This window comes from Phasianus colchicus, chromosome Z (genome assembly GCF_987193195.1).
Source record: "Phasianus colchicus chromosome Z, bPhaCol1.hap1.1, whole genome shotgun sequence".
Taxonomy (NCBI): domain Eukaryota; kingdom Metazoa; phylum Chordata; class Aves; order Galliformes; family Phasianidae; genus Phasianus; species Phasianus colchicus.
The window spans coordinates 8,752,946-8,770,044 of record NC_143476.1 but is presented as its reverse complement, the minus strand read 5'-3'; the positions used below and the strand labels follow the sequence as shown (position 1 = coordinate 8,770,044).

General features: G+C 50.2%; 1 protein-coding gene across 1 annotated transcript; it reads right to left on the bottom strand.

The window, feature by feature from the left end:
• Nucleotides 1-1,463: 1,463 nt before the first annotated feature.
• LOC149912414 (rho GTPase-activating protein 32-like) lies at nucleotides 1,464-11,232 on the bottom strand. Its single transcript, XM_090131061.1, has 8 exons — nucleotides 11,158-11,232; nucleotides 10,384-10,506; nucleotides 10,125-10,202; nucleotides 9,725-9,806; nucleotides 9,102-9,245; nucleotides 8,723-8,825; nucleotides 8,495-8,627; nucleotides 1,464-1,469 (listed from the first exon to the last, which is right to left on the bottom strand). Exons 1-8 carry the CDS (start codon nucleotides 11,209-11,211, stop codon nucleotides 1,464-1,466), a joined length of 723 nt encoding a protein of 240 aa, XP_089987187.1. The 5' UTR covers nucleotides 11,212-11,232.
• Between the last annotated feature and the right edge of the window lie 5,867 nt (nucleotides 11,233-17,099).

Here is a 17,099-nt window from a genome sequence, read left to right as displayed (position 1 = left end):
GACATGGCAAAGTTGTGTGGGATGTTGTTTCCTTTGCTGCTGATGTCAGGAAGGACTGTAAGGATGGAAAGGCTGGTGTTTGCCATGGGCAGGGAAACACATCTGGTTTTGATGCTCTCTTTCTCTTTGTGTGCCAGAAAAAGAGGAGAGTGTGCCTCCAACTTGGACCCCTCCTGCCCTCTTCTGCTGAGATGGAGAAATGTTCCAGCTTGTAGAAGGACATCAGGACAAAGATATGTAATGAAAATAAGTCCAAGCTGGCTGTCCTTGTGGGCATCAGCTGCTGGCATCTGCCCTGCTGCTGCCATGAGCATGGCAAAGCAGGTAAAAGATTGCTTTTCCTTGTGTGACACAGGAGCTCTTGACTTGAAAGCAAGAGGGATGCAATAGAAAGAGCTGCAGCCTCTGCCAGACATGGCAAGGGTGAGTGGGATTTTGTTTCAATTAGTGCTGATGTCAGGAAGGACTGTAAGGATGGAAAGTCTGGTGTTTGCCTTGGGCAGGGAAACACATCTAGTTTTAATTTTGTCTTAATCTTTCAGTGCTAGATAAATAGAGGAGTGTTTGCCCTCACCTTGGAACTCTCCTGCCCTCTGCTGCTCAGAGGGAGAAATGTCCAATCTTGTATAAGGACATAAGGACAAAGATATGTATTGAAAATAAGTCCAGGCTGCCTGTCCTTGTGGGCATCAGCTGCTGGCATCTCTATTGCTGCTGCCATGAGCATGGCAAAGCAGGTAAAAGGTTGCTTTTCCTTGTGTGACACAGGTTCTCTAGACTTGAAAGCAAGAGTAATGCAATAGAAAGAGCTGCAACCTCTGCCAGACATGGCAAAGGTTAGTGGGATGTTGTTTCAATTAGTGCTGATGTCAGGAAGGACTCTAAGGATGGAAAGGCTGGTGTTTGGTATGGGCAGGGAAACACATCTGGTTTTCATCTTCCCTTTGTGTTCCAGAAAAAGAGGAGAGTGTGCCCTCACCTTGGACCCCTCCTGCCCTCTTCTGCTGAGATGGAGAAATGTTCCAGGTTGTAGAAGGACATCAGGACAAAGATATGTAATGAAAATAAGTCCAGGCTGGCTGTCCTTGTGGGCATCAGCTGCTGGCATCTGCATTGGTGTTGCCATGAGCATGGCACAGCAGGTAAAAGATTGCTTTTCTTTGTGGGACAGCTGTTAAGCCATTCTGATTCACCCTTTTCATCCAGAGCATACAGTTTTTTCCCACACTGCTGTTTCTATCCAGCAATGTGCATATGTGCAGTGGTGCAGAGGTTAGTGGCCCTGCCTGTGGCAGGGGGTTGGAGATTCCTGATCCTTGAGGTCCCTTCCAACCCGGGCCATTCTGTGTGTGTGTGTGTGACTGGCTAAACACCAATTGTTGCTAGCTCAGCAGGTATACTGCTAATTATTGAACGTCTGACAGCTGCTTATCAACACTTGGCCACTATTTCTGGACACCTGCTCATCCCTGAATGGAGAGAATTTTTGAAGCAGGACAGAGGGGAGTCTCTTGATGCCTGCCTGTTGCATCCCGACCTGCCCACAGAGTGAGTCAGTTCGGCCTTGTGTGGAGGCACTGGCTTCTTTGGAGTCTGTTTTTCTTTTGCTGAGCTTCTACTATCCAAACAGAATGGCCTTACAACATGCTTTCTGGTCCTTAATACTATACCCATGCAATTTGTAACTCTTCCAGTTCTGTAAGTGAGAATTGATCACATGATTGAACAACTGTATTTCTAAAATATGTTATGAAATAGCTTCTTTTTACTAATACTAATAAAGTCTTTCTACTTTTTCAAACTGTTTCTAAGGGCAAATTACTAAACACATGGTGCTGTACTACTTCAGAGCAATCCCACATTTGATAGCCAGTGCAGAAACAACATTCCATCCTACAGCATTAGCTAGTTCAGAGGTACCAGACGTGTATCTGGATGTGGCTGTTGTGCATAACTGGGGCTGAGGGATCAGAAATGACAGCTCCACTCTTGGAGACCACAGAACTAAAATGGAAAGATAAAATAGTTGCAGGGCAATTGTTCTCTGTGCCTGAAGCAGGGACCGATTTATGGGGGAGAGATTTAACAGTTAAATGAGGATTACAGCTGCATGTCTGTGAAACAGATATCAGGTGTCAATTAATGTGTTAACAGCTGTGATGAAGAAGAAATGAATCCAAAGGTGTGGGCAGGGGAAGGAAATCGGGGTGGACTCACAATTTTCCCTTACAAAGAACTGCCCAAGGAGGGAGTGGAGCTGTGAAACAGCAACAATATCCCATAGCCTTAGAAGGGAGAGTGGGTCTAAAAGCTGTAACACAGACAGTGGTTAAGGATGTCTTCTGGAACCTTGTCTGTGGCCTTATAACACCCCAATCCTGTCGGCACGGAAGGCAGACGGCACGTATCGGCTGGTGCAAGATGTAAGGAAATGACTGAACCCGTTCTCAAAAGACAGCCTGCGGCTCCTAACCCCTATACCCTAATGAGTCAGATCCCACACGGACAGCAGTGGTTTGGTGTGAGAGACCTCAAAGATGCTTTCCGGACAGCCTCTGGACTCAGAGAGAAATGGCTGTGTTTGTATGAGGACACATTGTAATCCTATCGTGATTCGTGATGGTACTGTAGATACTGGAACTCGTGCTAATCCTTGTCTTTGCAACATGTGAAGCAAGCAGCTGGTGCTGCTGCCATGCAGAAAGCTCCCTTCCAACCACTCAGCAAGCATTTGGATGAGACAGCTTCCTGCTGGGGAGCCCTCCGACATCACTGCTGCCTCCTCCAGAACCATACCTGCAGATGCTTCAGAGCTCTTCAGCATGGACTTCCTTCCTCCCATCAGCAGCTGCTCCTGCACTGACCTTCATTCACACTGGGATACCATCTGCTTCCAGCAGGAGCTGACCTGCGAGACAGAGAAAGGAAACGTGGGATGAGCACCAATGCAGAAGCACAAGGCTGTGTCACCACCACGTCTTGCAGCCTTGGGAAGTCAGCTGCAACTGCAGCCTTGGTCAGAATTACAACGGGCACCGTAAATTAAGTGTGACCTCTGAAGTTGTTGCCATGATCAGAAATAGACGCTGAAATCGCTCACATAACTGTCGGTGGTTCCCTCCAAATTCTTTTGCTTTGGGGAACAGATGGACTCGGAATGGAAGGACACGAGAAAAATGACATCTGTTTGAGCTCAGCAGACTTGAGAGGTGGGCCTGGGTGAACCTCATGAGGTTCAGCACAGCCAAGTGCAAGGTTTGGCATTTGGGCCGGAGGAATCCCAGGCATTCTTTTGTCATCGTGGTGGTTTCCAATAGACCCCAACAATGAGACATCAGGTCGCCGTGTGGGCTCCTGGGTGACACTGCCATTTCCCAGCCATTGCAGCCTAGGGGCAAATAAAGTAAAATACTTTGAAAAGATCTCACACTGATTGCATATTTTACTGTTCTTTTACACAAAACAGAAGGGGAGGGAAGCAGATGCATGCAGCTGTATCAACACCCAGGCTGCTAAAGGAATGGAAAGACAGAAACATCAAATTTCAATGCCTTATTCTAATGCAAGGAGGGAAGCTTTTTTCAATGTTACTTTTTATCATTTAAAATGAGCAGTTGGCACTCTTAAAGGAAAATCCTAGGCCCCAGGTTCTGACAGTGTGGCAATCTGGACTCAGATGTGACTGATCCAAACAGTCTGTTCCAGATTTTAACATCCCTTCTATGCATTCACAAGTTTTCTCTCTTGACTTCCCCTTACAGCCGTTAGATGCCAGCAAAACATCCCACAAACACTCCTTAACTCTGTGCACACAGGCACCCATCCAACCAGAGCCATCAGTCATTCCCAGCCATGCGCTCTTCCTCCAATCATGGTCAGCATCACACGGCCGTCACGCAGCTCACTTGACTCAGTTTTTCTCTTCTTTCTGGAGGTGTCCTTGCTTCTCAGCCTTACCTTCTCGTGATGTTTATCTCACTCTGCAGCTCCTGCTCTGAACAGGCTTTCTTGTATTCCCGCATGACAGGCACAAAATGCAGCCACAGCCCCTGCCACCAAGGTCAGCTCTTCAGCACACATTACCTGAGGAGCACTTGGCAACTCCTGCAACCTGAGCAGTGCCAGGAAGACTGTTTCACTTCTGCTTCTCCTGCCTCAGAAATTCATTTTCCTACCTAGAAAATGGAATAAATAAATAAATAAATAAATAAAATAAAAAAATCCTGACACAAGTGTTACTATGGAATTCTGGAAGGCAAGGGATTTGCCCCCTATGATGAGAAGTTGAGTGCAAAGAACTAAGAAGAGCCATGAGCAGGTTGTGAACTTGTGGGTAAAATTAGGAAGTGCAGCAGTGCAGGGCTTCTGGAGGTGAGGGTCTGCTACAGCCGCCTGGAAAGAGAGCCTGTTGGTGGGAGCTGCTTACTGCAGCCAGCAGAAGCATCGCACTCACTGACTCTCATCCTGATGGGGGATTCCAGTCAGTCTGGGAAATCAGCATGGCTGGCTGCAAGCAATCTGACAGACTCCTGGAGTGCAGTGAGAATCACTCTGTGGTGCAGGCATTGGGCACAGCAAGCAGAAGGGAAGCATTGCTGGACATGGTGCACACCAGGGGTTACGACAGGAGGCGGTCAGGGCTGCAGTGACCATGCCCTCCTTGAGTTGGTGATCTCAAGGAATGCGGGCCTGGCAGGAAGCAAAGGCAGGAGCCTGAACTTCAGGAGAGCCAGCTGCAGGCTGTTCCAGGAATCCTTGCACGAGATCCTCTGGACAACTGTTTGTAGGGGCAAAGGGATGGAAAAGAGCTGGTCACTTTCTCAGAAAAAAACTTGCTCAGGTTGCACGCTGAGCTGCAGAAGAGGAAGGGGAGGAGGTGCCAGCACGGCTCTGCACGATGCTCTGCCACACTGGGCAGCTTGATCATGGCTCAGCAGTGGGATCTGACGTGGAGAAGGGGACAACGAAATCAAGGATGGGAGGGAGCCATCAGACACAGTCGGTGAGTGTCTGTGAAGTCTTGCAGACCCAGAGGTTCCCAGGTTGTTTCTGCTTTCGTAGCATTTGTGTGCTGCAGGGTGAGCAAAAGGTTCTGCTGCTTGATTCTTCTGCAGGAGCCGCCTGAAAGGGAAATGGCCACTGAGCTGCAGACCAAGCAGTACTGCCTGACGTTGGCCAGGGGAGCTTCTCCTGCCGCAGTGTGCTGATGACAGGTCTGGAGATGATCTGCACGGCCAGCTCGTAGGTGGGAGCCAGGAAAGGACATGATGGGAGGAGAGAGGTGTTAAGCAACAGCCAAGGCATCAAAATGCATCAGAAAGCCCTGAAAAGCATCACAAAGCCACAGCCAGGAAGCTTGGGAGTATCATGAGCAGCATCCAGGATGCGAGAGATTATTTGCTACCATGCCAAATGGTAGCAGAGCTCCCCCTGCAGACATCCCAAAGCCAGACAAAACAGGAACAAACCCGGAGCTGTGCTGCACGCACCCCACAGCCACAGCATTGCAAGCTGGGGTGCCTTGCTGTGTGCTGCATTCATCCCAGTCCGTGTGAATGAAGACTCTGGAGGCAGTCAAGGCGTTGATTGAGCACAAGTGTGCTTTTATTATTGTATAAAAGACAGGAGGGTGGGAGAGGTCCACGGTGAAGATGGGACTCATCCTGTCTTGTCATGGAGAGAGTGGCTCAGAGCTCTCAGTGCTGCTGTCCGGTGCCTGGGACTGGAGGCCTGATTGAAAGTCCCCCTGCAAGAGGCTCTGCTCCTCCTCACTGACGCTGACCTGCTCCTGCATGGAGGTGCTGCTGTCGGGGCACTCACACTGTGCTTGGGATGGGCTGCACTGCAGAGACTCCTGGTTACAATCCAGGCTGGTGACTGTGGTGTCTTGCAGGCCCAGGTCAGCAACTTCAGCAGAGCCAGGTGTAATCAGAGCATGGATTTTGATGAGCTCCTTCTCTCCATTAATGATGTCAGATGGAAGGCTGCTGTTGGAACTGCAGCAATTTGTGCTTCCTAAGAGCTCTCCACTGATGGAAGCACAGAGAGCATCCTCACTACTTGCCCTGGATCCTCTGGGTTGGCAAGGGCTCGATTCACCTAGAAAGGATACACAGGGGTTAGTGTCAAACTTTCACAAGCTGAATTACGACAGTGGTTGATCAGAGGTGTACTGAAGATGTTAGGCAGGGGCTGGAATGGCAGAAGGAGATACAAGTGCAGAGCAAACTTGAATTCTATGTTCCTGAAAAGCTGCATTTGCACCCTTACCTGCCAGGACTACCACTGCTGTTTCTGAGGGCTGCCTGGCATTGCGCTGCAGTTGGCGTTTGCTCCCAGAGGATGGCTTTCTGAGGCTGAAGCAGCAACACCAACTGCTAGCTGGTGATTCCTCACTCTTGCTGGGTGGATTTTGCCTGGAGAGAGAAAACAGCCAATGCTGTGAGTCGTGCGTGGTGCAGGGTGAGGAAAGAGCAGCACTGAGCTCTTGGCAGCAGTTGCTTGTTCCTAGCACTGCCTGGATTCTGCAGAAAAACAGAAAAACCCACCCAAACAATGATGCTGGGTGCTGGAAAAGAAAGTCCTCTTTACCTGTCAGATGGAAAGTCAACGACGGTGTGGAATTTGCCCTGCCCAGCTGCAGGGCTTTCTTCCACTTCAATGTCCCTGCTGCTCTCTGTCACAACAGGAGAGCTGCTGTGGCCTCGCCTCTGTGCCTGTGCCTCCTCCAGGCTGAGCAGCTTTGTGGCAGCAGAAGAGACCCCCACAGACTTGGGCCCTGGGAGAGAATTGTGCCCTGTCAGGGAAAACCACAGGTAAGAGCGAGGATCAGAAAGCAGCAGCACAGCCACCACAGTTCTGGGGGAGGTGCTGTATTTTTCTCAGGCTTGCTTATCCGAGCCACTGGAAGAAGAGGAGCTCAAAATAACCACGTGGGCAGAGGTGTGTTTATGGCAAAGGACACGGTTATAACGAAGAGCAGCTTACTGTATCAAAACAGGCAAGGAAAAACCCAAGGAAATGGGGGCAGGGAACTGAGAAAGCTTCACTGCCACACTTGCATCAAGCTTTTCCTGCATGCAAACCATAATAATATCGGTTTCCTCCTTGTGAAATTTAGGCTTGGACGTTCTCAGCATCCAGCAACAGGATGCCATACCCTAATGGAAGCCCAGAGGTCTGCTGTCCCCTTGATGGTAAAAGAGTATCTCAAAGGTCCCGGAGAAGGCCTGCATTTGGTCAAGGTGTCAGGTCAAGATCAAGCTAATGGAGGAAGACACTCACCTGCTGCATCTGCGATGTCTGCTCTGGATTTGGAGCAGAAGAGGACGTCGGTGTGGTTGATGATGAATTCCACCACATCCGACTGCGTCTGCAGCTCCATGCAGGCAGCTCTTCCGCTGGCGCAGGCAGACTCGTTCTGCTGTGATCTGTAGAAAAGGCAGATTTTAGAAGTCATTTCTCCAAGACCGTTTCCCCGAGTCTGAATTGTTGCAGCCAAAAGCTGTCAGCTGAGGCTCTGGAGACTTCCGCAGTGGGCAATCAGTGATGGCACTGCAGAAATTCCCCTGGATGATCAAGGACACGTCAGTCCCATCTCAACAAGACTGCAGAAATTGTCACCTAGACATTGTGCCCGTGGGGTTGGAGAACAGCCCAGGCTCCTGCTCTTCTGTCAGCCACAGATTTTACAGGAGAAGAGCACATTTGATGGAGAAAAAGAGAGGACTGCTTTTCTTAACTGGAGAACAGAGGAAGTATTGAAACAGAACTAGAAGTTTACCTTAAGAGGTTTGGAGCCCACACAATGGCTAGGTTCTTGGCATGCATGTTTGTGATGGTGGAGCTCCCTGCCAGACACGCCAAGTGTCTCATCAGGAACTCCAGTGTCCTGGAAAACAAGAGAGGCAAACGTTCAGCACCAACGAGCATGCCGTGCTGCAATTCAGAAAGCAAACCTCCATTCATGCTAATTCTTGTGATTGCTACTGTCACCGAAGATGAAGTAGATCCAACTTGACTGAGTGCCACGCTGCAGCACCAAGCCCCAGCACAGCACAGCCGCAGCCATCAGCTGCACCAAGCGTGCCCCCGTGCCCAGGAACTGACCCCATAAAGTAACCCCATGGAGCCTTCAACCCTTCAGCATACACAGGCATCGTGTTGCCGGCGTGAGACAGAGCCTGGAACCGCATCGTTGCCCTCTGCAGCAGGGCTGAGCTCAGCAGGCTGAGGGCAGCACTGACCTGTAGTGAGGAGCGGGCAGCTGCTGGATGACGTCCTGCATTCTGAGCAGCCGCTCCTCCTCTGTAGCGGCACCAACAGCATCCTGGAGTAGTGCAGAAAGGGAGCGAGACACCAATCAGGCTAGTACAGCACTGCGAGTAAACCTCGTGGGGCTGACAGCAAAAGGGCCTCCGAGCTGGGGCACTGCTGCAGCCATCTGCCAAGAGGCCCAGGAAGAGGGAAATGAAAGACGTGGCCTTGTGCTTACCGAGAACTTGCCGTACAGCTGGTGGGTGAGCAGAGGGTTCGGGAGCTCCCTGAAGTACATCTTGCAGAGGGAGCTCACGCTGTGAATGTCACGGACGGTGAGCTCAGGAATCTGCTCCGACTCAAATTCCTGCCTGGAGAGAGGGACGCAAACCCGGTTGAGCGAGAGGAAGGCAAGCCCAAAGCCACACCAGATGCACTCAGGCTGTGTCAGTCGCAGCACTCTTACCGCAGTCTCTGGATGTTGGACGCGACGCCGGACAGGCGGTATATCCCCTGCACCACGCCGTGCTGCTCAAGGAACTCAGCGCAGCTCTGGAGGACCTGGGGGACTGAAGAACACGTGCCAGCCGTCAGTGGAGCTCCTGATTCAATCGTGCTGCAGGCTGTGCTTCACATCCCATCCACTAAGCCCAGCCAGGCTTGGCTGAAGCAAATACAGATGTGCTTGTCTCTTAGGAGCATCCGCCTCACTTGATCCTTCAGCCATCAACTCCCATTACACGTGTCTCCACGGCTATCAGCCTGCCCCCTGCTAGATATGAGCTCCCTTTCATCTTCTTTAGATGCCCAGCAGAGGAAGATCTCAGGAATGGGCAGCTCCTTACCATCACGACCGGAGTGGAGAAGATGCTCTCCCAGGTCACCGCCAAACACCCTTTCCTTCTCCACCTCCCGCTCGGTCGGTTTCTTTGGGCGGGCCTTCACCAAGGAACGAAGGAAGGTGAGGATCTTGCTGCGTTTCTTGGGCACTGCACAACAAAAGGAAGAAACCAGGTCATTTCAGGTCTGGCTCCGTTGGACGAGGCCGAGCACAGCACATTCTACAGAGCACGTCAGAACGGGAAGAACATTACCAACCAGTACATACAAAAAGGGATTTTCCCCATCTCTGGAGGAGCCCAAGGCCAGGTTGGATGGGGCCCTGGGCAGCCTGGTCTAATCTGACATTAAATATGGGGGCTGGGAGACCATCCTGAGGCAGGAGGGTTGGAGCATGATGATCCCTGAGGTCCCTTCCATCCCAAGCCATTCTATGAAGATTCTATAGTTTTGCCAAGTCCAATCATAAAATCAGGAGGATTGGGCCAAATCTCTGCCCCATGGTGTGCATGAAGAATCATCAACCCAGAGGACAATGTGGGATGGATAAAGGAGGTACTAAACATGGAACGCACCCCCAAAAAGACTTCATTTTGCTTCCCCACACCATCAAATGTAACATCCCTACCTGGCTTTGGCACAGAATTGATGAGTGCCTCAGGAATGTTCTTATTAATGAGTTCCACACACTCCCCTGGGAAAAATCCAACCTGTAACAAGAAGAAAAGAGAGGCCAACTATTGCATGCAGCACTTCTCAGATCTGAACTGTTAAACCAAAAGCCACGTAACATTTCCCTCGGAACGTGCTTGCCTGACGTTCCATAAGACTATCCAGCAGAAAATGGCCATAGTTCACAGCATAAAGGTAATAATTTTTCAACATTTGCAGCCAAAGGCAAGGTCCTCTGACACCGACACAGGGAAACTGTTTATGTCCATTACCCATCCTGTGCAGGCAGAGCAGCTCTAAGCTGAGATTCCTGCCTCTCCTGAAGTTGCACTCTCCAGTCTGAAGCTTGTGCCTACCTGGAAGCCGAGCTTGCCTCTCCACCAGGGGGTCAGCTCCTTTGGTGGCATGTCGATGACACAGATGATGTCTCCCACCTGCAAGAGATTGCAACGTCAATCCCAGCTTCAGCACGGCTGGGAGGAAAGCACAGCTCAAATGACTGCATTCTTCTGCACTGCCAAACATCGCCGAGCATGAGAGCACTTGCACCAGTGCAGCTCTGAAGGCATTTGCCATTGTAAAATTGAGCAACAAGGAACGCCTTGAACTGCTTACGTCAAAGGAGAGTTCATCCGCTGCCTGGGCAACGTATCTCTTAATAGCATGGGCAGCAGCAATAGCTGGAACATTCACAGGTGCCACCTCATGGTCCAGCAGGGGCTTCCCCTTGTTCTCAGCCTGAAACAGAGAGCACAGGCCACGGTGAGGAGCTGGGAACCAACAAGGAGGATTTCAAGGTGAGGAGCACATCTGCAGAGAAAGCTGCAGGAAATGCACTCGGTCCTTATCATGGGCACTTCAGAAGGAACTGCAAGTCTAATAACGGCTGTTTCTCTCCCTGGTGTGCAGCAGGCACACGCCAGGCAATGCAGAGATGCATCTCTCCCCACCCAGACTAATCAGCAATGGCACTGACGCAGACAGGTGGCCTTGTCCATTTTGCCCCCTCCTTTCCTGCGCTCTTTGTGCAGGAAGGCTGACTGTTTAAGATGCTAGGAGACCGTGAAGAGGGAAACCAAAGCTACGGCTGCAGTTACAAGGTGCAAACAGTGCCATTGCAAGCACCAAGCAGCTCTCTTGAGCAGTCCAACCAACAGCGAGGCCAAACAGAGCAGAGAATGATTGTTGTTTCTGCAGCCATTTCAAGGGAAAAGTCAGTAGAGGACAAACACAACACCCGAGATGGCTCTGGTACTTTTATAAACTTGCCACACTTGCACTACTGTCTCGCCACAGAGGAGCTCTCTTGGAAAGCAGGAGAGCACATCTGCGGCTCACTCTGCTGGCTGCAGTCAGGGAACAAAGACCAATCAGAGCTTCATACTCTACCTCTGTCCATGCCAGGTCAGGCCCACAGCTGATCTCGCTGCACGCCACAGCCATCAGCGTAGGTGTGACAAGCTGGAACTGAAAAGAAACACACTTTTATTTTCTCTGTTCACATCTCTGCTGTGCTCCCTACAGCTGTCGGGCACACTCACACAGCCCAAGCACGCCTGCTGGTGTCCCTGGTGATGCTGTGCAGCTCTGCACAAGCTGGGGCTGGGACTCTTTGCCTAAGGGATTGGTTTCCATAAAACCAGCTGGTCACAGCACCACAGACAGCATCCTTCTGAGGGCTGAGCTGCAGAGCACGTGGAGAAAACCCACACGTGACCAGCGTCCCATCAAAGCTGGATGAGGCTGTGTTACTAAACACGGGGCGTCACGGGCTGCTAAAGCATGTGGGGGGACAAACCATGGCAGGTACCTGGCAAGAGATCAGAACGAGGGAGAGAAATCTCACAAATCCGCAGTCGTTCCTTGTCACTTTGCTCTGATCTTCCACGAGCAAAAGCTGCAGCAGGGAAGCAGGCAGAGGGTGGAGAGAGGAGAGAGAAAGAGCAGGTCAGTTTGCTTCCACGGTTTAGCAAAGAATACGAGGGAAAATCCAAAATCTGCCCTCCCTCAACTTAAAAACTTAAGTTTTCAACTTAAAACCATTTCCCCTTGTCCTGCAGTTATCTACCCTTTCAAAGAGTTGATTCCCCTCCTCTTTTTAGGCTCCCTTTAGGTACTGAAGGCTGCCATGAGGTCACCCCACAGCCTTCATTTCTCCAGGCTGAACAAGCCCAGCTCCCTCAGCCTGTCTTTGTAGGGGAGGTGCTCCTGTCCCCTGATCATCTCTGTGGCTCGCCTCTGGACCCTCTCCAGCAGCTCCCTGTCTTTCTGGACACTGTACTGCAGCTGGGGCCTCACAAGAGCAGAGCAGGGGGGGACGATCACCTCCCTGTCCCTCATGGCCACCCCTCTGCTGATGGAGATAATGTGATCCTATGAGCTCCGCCAGCCAGCAGTTCTCAGCACTCACTGTCCCCCCGTCTCTCCCACACTGTCTCAGCTTACCTACAAGGTGCTGCACAGGACGGTGTGAAGACAAAGGGACGCAGTCGGTGCACAAGTGCAACAAGCGAGCTGCTCAGTCAGAGCTCCAGCGCTCCAATGAAGGGACGCAGCACGCACTGCTCCTCCCCTCATTCTAGCCCTTATGACATCACTGAGGGCCACCAGGCTGCTCCACCACGACGCACAGGGTGGGGAGGCAAGACCAGTCACAAGGGCAGAAGATTCCAACAGCCCAGCCCAACGTTCTGGAATCAGGGGCTGCTTGGAATTCTACCCCAGCCAAATCCTGGAGAAGCTGGCACGGGGTCGTCATGACCAAAGCGCAGGACCTGGCGCTTGCTCTTGTTGAGCCTCGCACAACTGGCCTCAGTGCATCCCTCTGGAGGGCCTTCCTGCCCTCAGCCAGATGGACGCTTCCTCCCAGCAGCGTACCTTGCAGTGCTGGGCCCATGTCAAATCCACACTAGAGTGGCTTTTGTTACATTCAAGGGCATGCTGCAGCACCCATCTATTTCACCTGTAAGGAAATAAAGCAGGAGATGGGAGAAACACAGAACTACTGCCAGACTGCTTTATCCCTTTCTCAGCCCAACTTACCTTGCCTCATCCCCTACCCCAACTCCTGGATGATGCCCACGGGCTGATAGTTGGATCTCAAGTCCATAGGACTCCTTTCACAGGGCTCCATCAAAAAGGCTGTCACACTTGTTCCATACACTCACACTGACCCAGCAGTGGTATCACAGTCACTTAACACACACACAACAACCAAACCCCGAGCATGCACATCCCTTCCTGCGTGACTGCAGCCCACAGCTCCCCTTCACACCTCCGTGGATCTCTGGTGTTTTACACGGATGCAGCCTCGCTGCAGCTCCGTGGCTGTCACACAAGGCCTGCAGGACCTCTTTCTCTGCAAACCCCGTCTGCAGGCATTGGTTCACGAGGTTCACCTCCTGCCCTCCTGAGCAAAAACAAGCACTAAGAACAAGAGCAAAGCACGCTGGACTCGACCTGGCTGGATCCCCAACCCTCAGTCCTGTCAGACGGACCCTGGTGTGGAGACTCATCCCCAAAGCCTGGCTGGACATCAGCACAGGCATCATTCTTCAAACGCCCCATCCAAGCAGCAAGGGATCAAAGCGTTGGCACAGCTGAAACAGAAATGCTGTGTGAGTTTCCTGTTAGCACTGAGCAGGAACAAATCTACCGCTGAGCAGCAGGATGTGAGACAAGCAGCAGAAGACACCCAACCTGCAGAACCAGCTCGTTTGGGGTCGGTCCAGATGTTTGTCTGCTCCCTTCCCTGGCCCAGGCCAAGCTTGTGAGCTGCTCCTCCTTTGTGCAGGGGGAAATGGTGCAGATGCCATGTGGTGGCTATGCACAGCATGCCTTGCACTTGCTTTTCCTCTCTCCATCTGCCATTAGCAAACAGCATCTCCAGCCTCCAGAGATCACTGAGTCCAACCCCTGCACAACAGTGAAAAAAAAGATATGATAAGGGGTACTTAAAGCACAGCATCTGTAATCAGATCAGACTCCTGCACTGTGAAGACTTCCCTGAGTATTCCTGCAGAGTGCATCACTTAGTCTCTCTTTAGCCTTGTGTTCATGGTTTTCCTGTAAGAGCTTGTCTAAACACTGCCTATAATCGTGGTTATGCTAGAAGCATTTGGATTTCTTGATCCTCAGTGTGATTTCAGTAACAAATCCAGATGTTTTTTTGTTAGGGACAGCTTTCAATTTCTCAACTGAAATTTCAATATTGCATTAGGTGTTGACAACCACGGGGCTGCAGTACAGAGAATTACAGGAAGATTAATTTCTCCATCTCCATGCTCCTAGACATTTATGGTTACAGTTATGTAGTTATATACAAAGTTGCAAGATACCAAAGCTAGAATAACCTCTTGGTGTTGTGAAATTGAGGTTCACAAATACAAATGACAAAATTCAATGAATCTATGATTCTGAATACAAGAAGTGACTCCACTCTGATCAGAAATAACTATTAATTGTGTTTATTCCTTACATGTCTGAATTTTCATTTCAGTGGTCCCTCCAGAAAGAAAAAAATCAGATCTCAGACCCTCACAATGATTCCAGACAGACATTACTGATACCACGATTGTTACAGCAGACCTTGGTAAAGGCAAACAGAAAGTTACTCAGAATTACTGAAATGATGGGTAGCACAGCCCTCATCTCCTCTGGCAAAAAAAAATTCATTGTTAGATTGATACCTTGCAATTAATTCGGACATCAGCACTGAATTCAGAGCATTCAGGACAGCGATGCTCTGTCTAGGGAAGGATGTTTTTTCCATCCTTACAGTCCTTCCTGACATCAGCACTAATTGAAACAACATCCCACTCACCTTTGCCATGTCTGCCAGAGGTTGCAGCTCTTTCTATTGCATCCCTCTAGCTTTCAAGTCAACAGAGACTGTGTCACACAAGGAAAAGCAATCTTTTACCTGCTGCACCATGCTCATGGCAGCAGCAATGCAGATGCCAGCAGCTGATGCCCACAAGGACAGCCAGCCTGGACTTATTTTCATTACATATCTTTGTCCTGATGTCCTTCTAGAAGCTGGAACATTTCTCCATCTCAGCAGAAGCGGGCAGGAGAGTTCCAAGGTGAGGGCACAGTCTCCCCTGTTTATCTGGCACTCAAAGAGAAAGAGAAAATGAAAACCAGATGTGTTTCCCTGCCCATGGCAAACACCAGCCTTTCCATCCTTACAGTCCTTCCTCACATCAGCACTAATTGAAACAACATCCCACTCACCTTTGCCATGTCTGGCAGAGGTTGCAGCTCTTTCTATTGCATCCCTCTAGCTTTCAAGTCAAGAGCTCCTGTGTCACACAAGGAAAAGCAATCTTTTACCTGCTGTGCCATGCTCAAGGCAGCAGCAATGCAGATGCCAGCAGCTGATGCCCACAAGGACAGCCAGCCTGGACTTATTTTCATTACATATCTTTGTCCTGATGTCCTTCTAGAAGCTGAAACATTTCTCCATTTCAGCAGAAAAGGTCAGGAGGGGTCCAAGGTGAGGGCACACAATCCTCTATTTATCTAGCACTGAAAGATTAAGACAAAATGAAAAGCAGATGTGTTTCCATGCCAAAGGCAAACACCTGCCTTTCCATCCTTACAGTCCTTCCTGACATCAGCACTAATTGAAACAACATCCCACTCACCTTTGCCATGTCTGGCAGAGGTTGCAGCTCTTACATTTGCATCCCTCTAGCTTTCAAGTCAAGAGCTCCTGTGTCACACAAGGAAAAGCAATCTTTTACCTGCTGTGCCATGCTCAAGGCAGCAGCAATGCAGATGCCAGCAGCTGATGCCCACAAGGAGAGTCAGCCTGGACTTATTTTCATTACATATCTTTGTCATGATGTCCTTCTAGAAGCTGGAACATTTCTCCATCTCAGCAGAAGAGGGCAGGAGGGGTCCAAGGTGAGGGCACACTCTGCTCTTTTTCTGGCACACAAAAAGAAAATAAAAACAAGATGTGTTTCCCAGCCCATGGCAAACACCAGCCTTTCCATCCTTAAAGTCCTTCCTGACAGCAACACTAATTGAAACAACATCCCACTCACCTTTGCCATGTCTGGCAGAGGTTGCAGCTCTTTCTATTGCATCCCTCTAGCTGTCAAGTCAAGAGCTCCTGTGTCACACAAGGAAAAGCAATCTTTTACCTGCTGTGCCATGCTCATGGCAGCAGCAATGCAGATGCCAGCAGCTGATGCCCACAAGGACAGCCAGCCTGGACTTATTTTCATTACATATCCTTGTCCTGTTGTCCTTCTACAAGCTGGAACATTTCTCCATCTCAGCAGAAGAGGGCAGGAGGGGTCCAAGGTGAGGGCACACTCTCCTCTTTATCTGGCACTCAAAGAGAAAGAGAAAATGAAAACAAGATGTGTTTCCCAGCCCATGACAAACACCAGCCTTTCCATCCTTACAGTCCTTCCTGACATCAGCACTAACTGAAACAACATCCCACTCACCTTTGCCATGTCTGGCAGAGGTTGCAGCTCTTTCTATTGCATCCCTCTAGCTGTCAAGTCAAGAGCTCCTGTGTCACACAAGGAAAAGCAATCTTTTACCTGCTGTGCCATGCTCATGGCAGCAGCAATGCAGATGCCAGCAGCTGATGCCCACAAGGACAGCCAGCCTGGACTTATTTTCATTACATATCCTTGTCCTGTTGTCCTTCTACAAGCTGGAACATTTCTCCATCTCAGCAGAAGAGGGCAGGAGGGGTCCAAGGTGAGGGCACACTCTGCTCTTCATCAGGCACTCAAAGAGAAAGAGAAAATGAAAACCAGATGTGTTTCCCTGCCCATGGCAAACATCAGCCTTTCCATCCTTCCAGTCCTTCCTGACGTCAGCACTAATTGAAACAACATCCCACTCACCTTTGCCATGTCTGGCAGAGGTTGCAGCTCTTTCTATTGCATCCCTCTAGCTGTCAAGTCAAGAGCTCCTGTGTCACACAAGGAAAAGCAATCTTTTACCTGCTGTGCCATGCTCATGGCAGCAGCAATGCAGATGCCAGCAGCTGATGCCCACAAGGACAGCCAGCCTGGACTTATTTTCATTACATATCCTTGTCCTGATGTCCTTCTACAAGCTGGAACATTTCTCCCTCTGAGCAGCAGAGGGCAGGATGGGTCCAAGGTGAGGGCACACTCTGCTCTTTATCTGGCACTCAAAGAGAAAGAGAAAATGAAAACCAGATGTGTTTCCCTGCCCATGGCAAACACCAGACTTTCCATCCTTACAATCTTCCTGACTTCAGGAATAATTGAAACAACATCCCACTCACCTTTGCCACGTCTGGCAGAGGTTGCAGCTCTTTCTACTGCATCCCT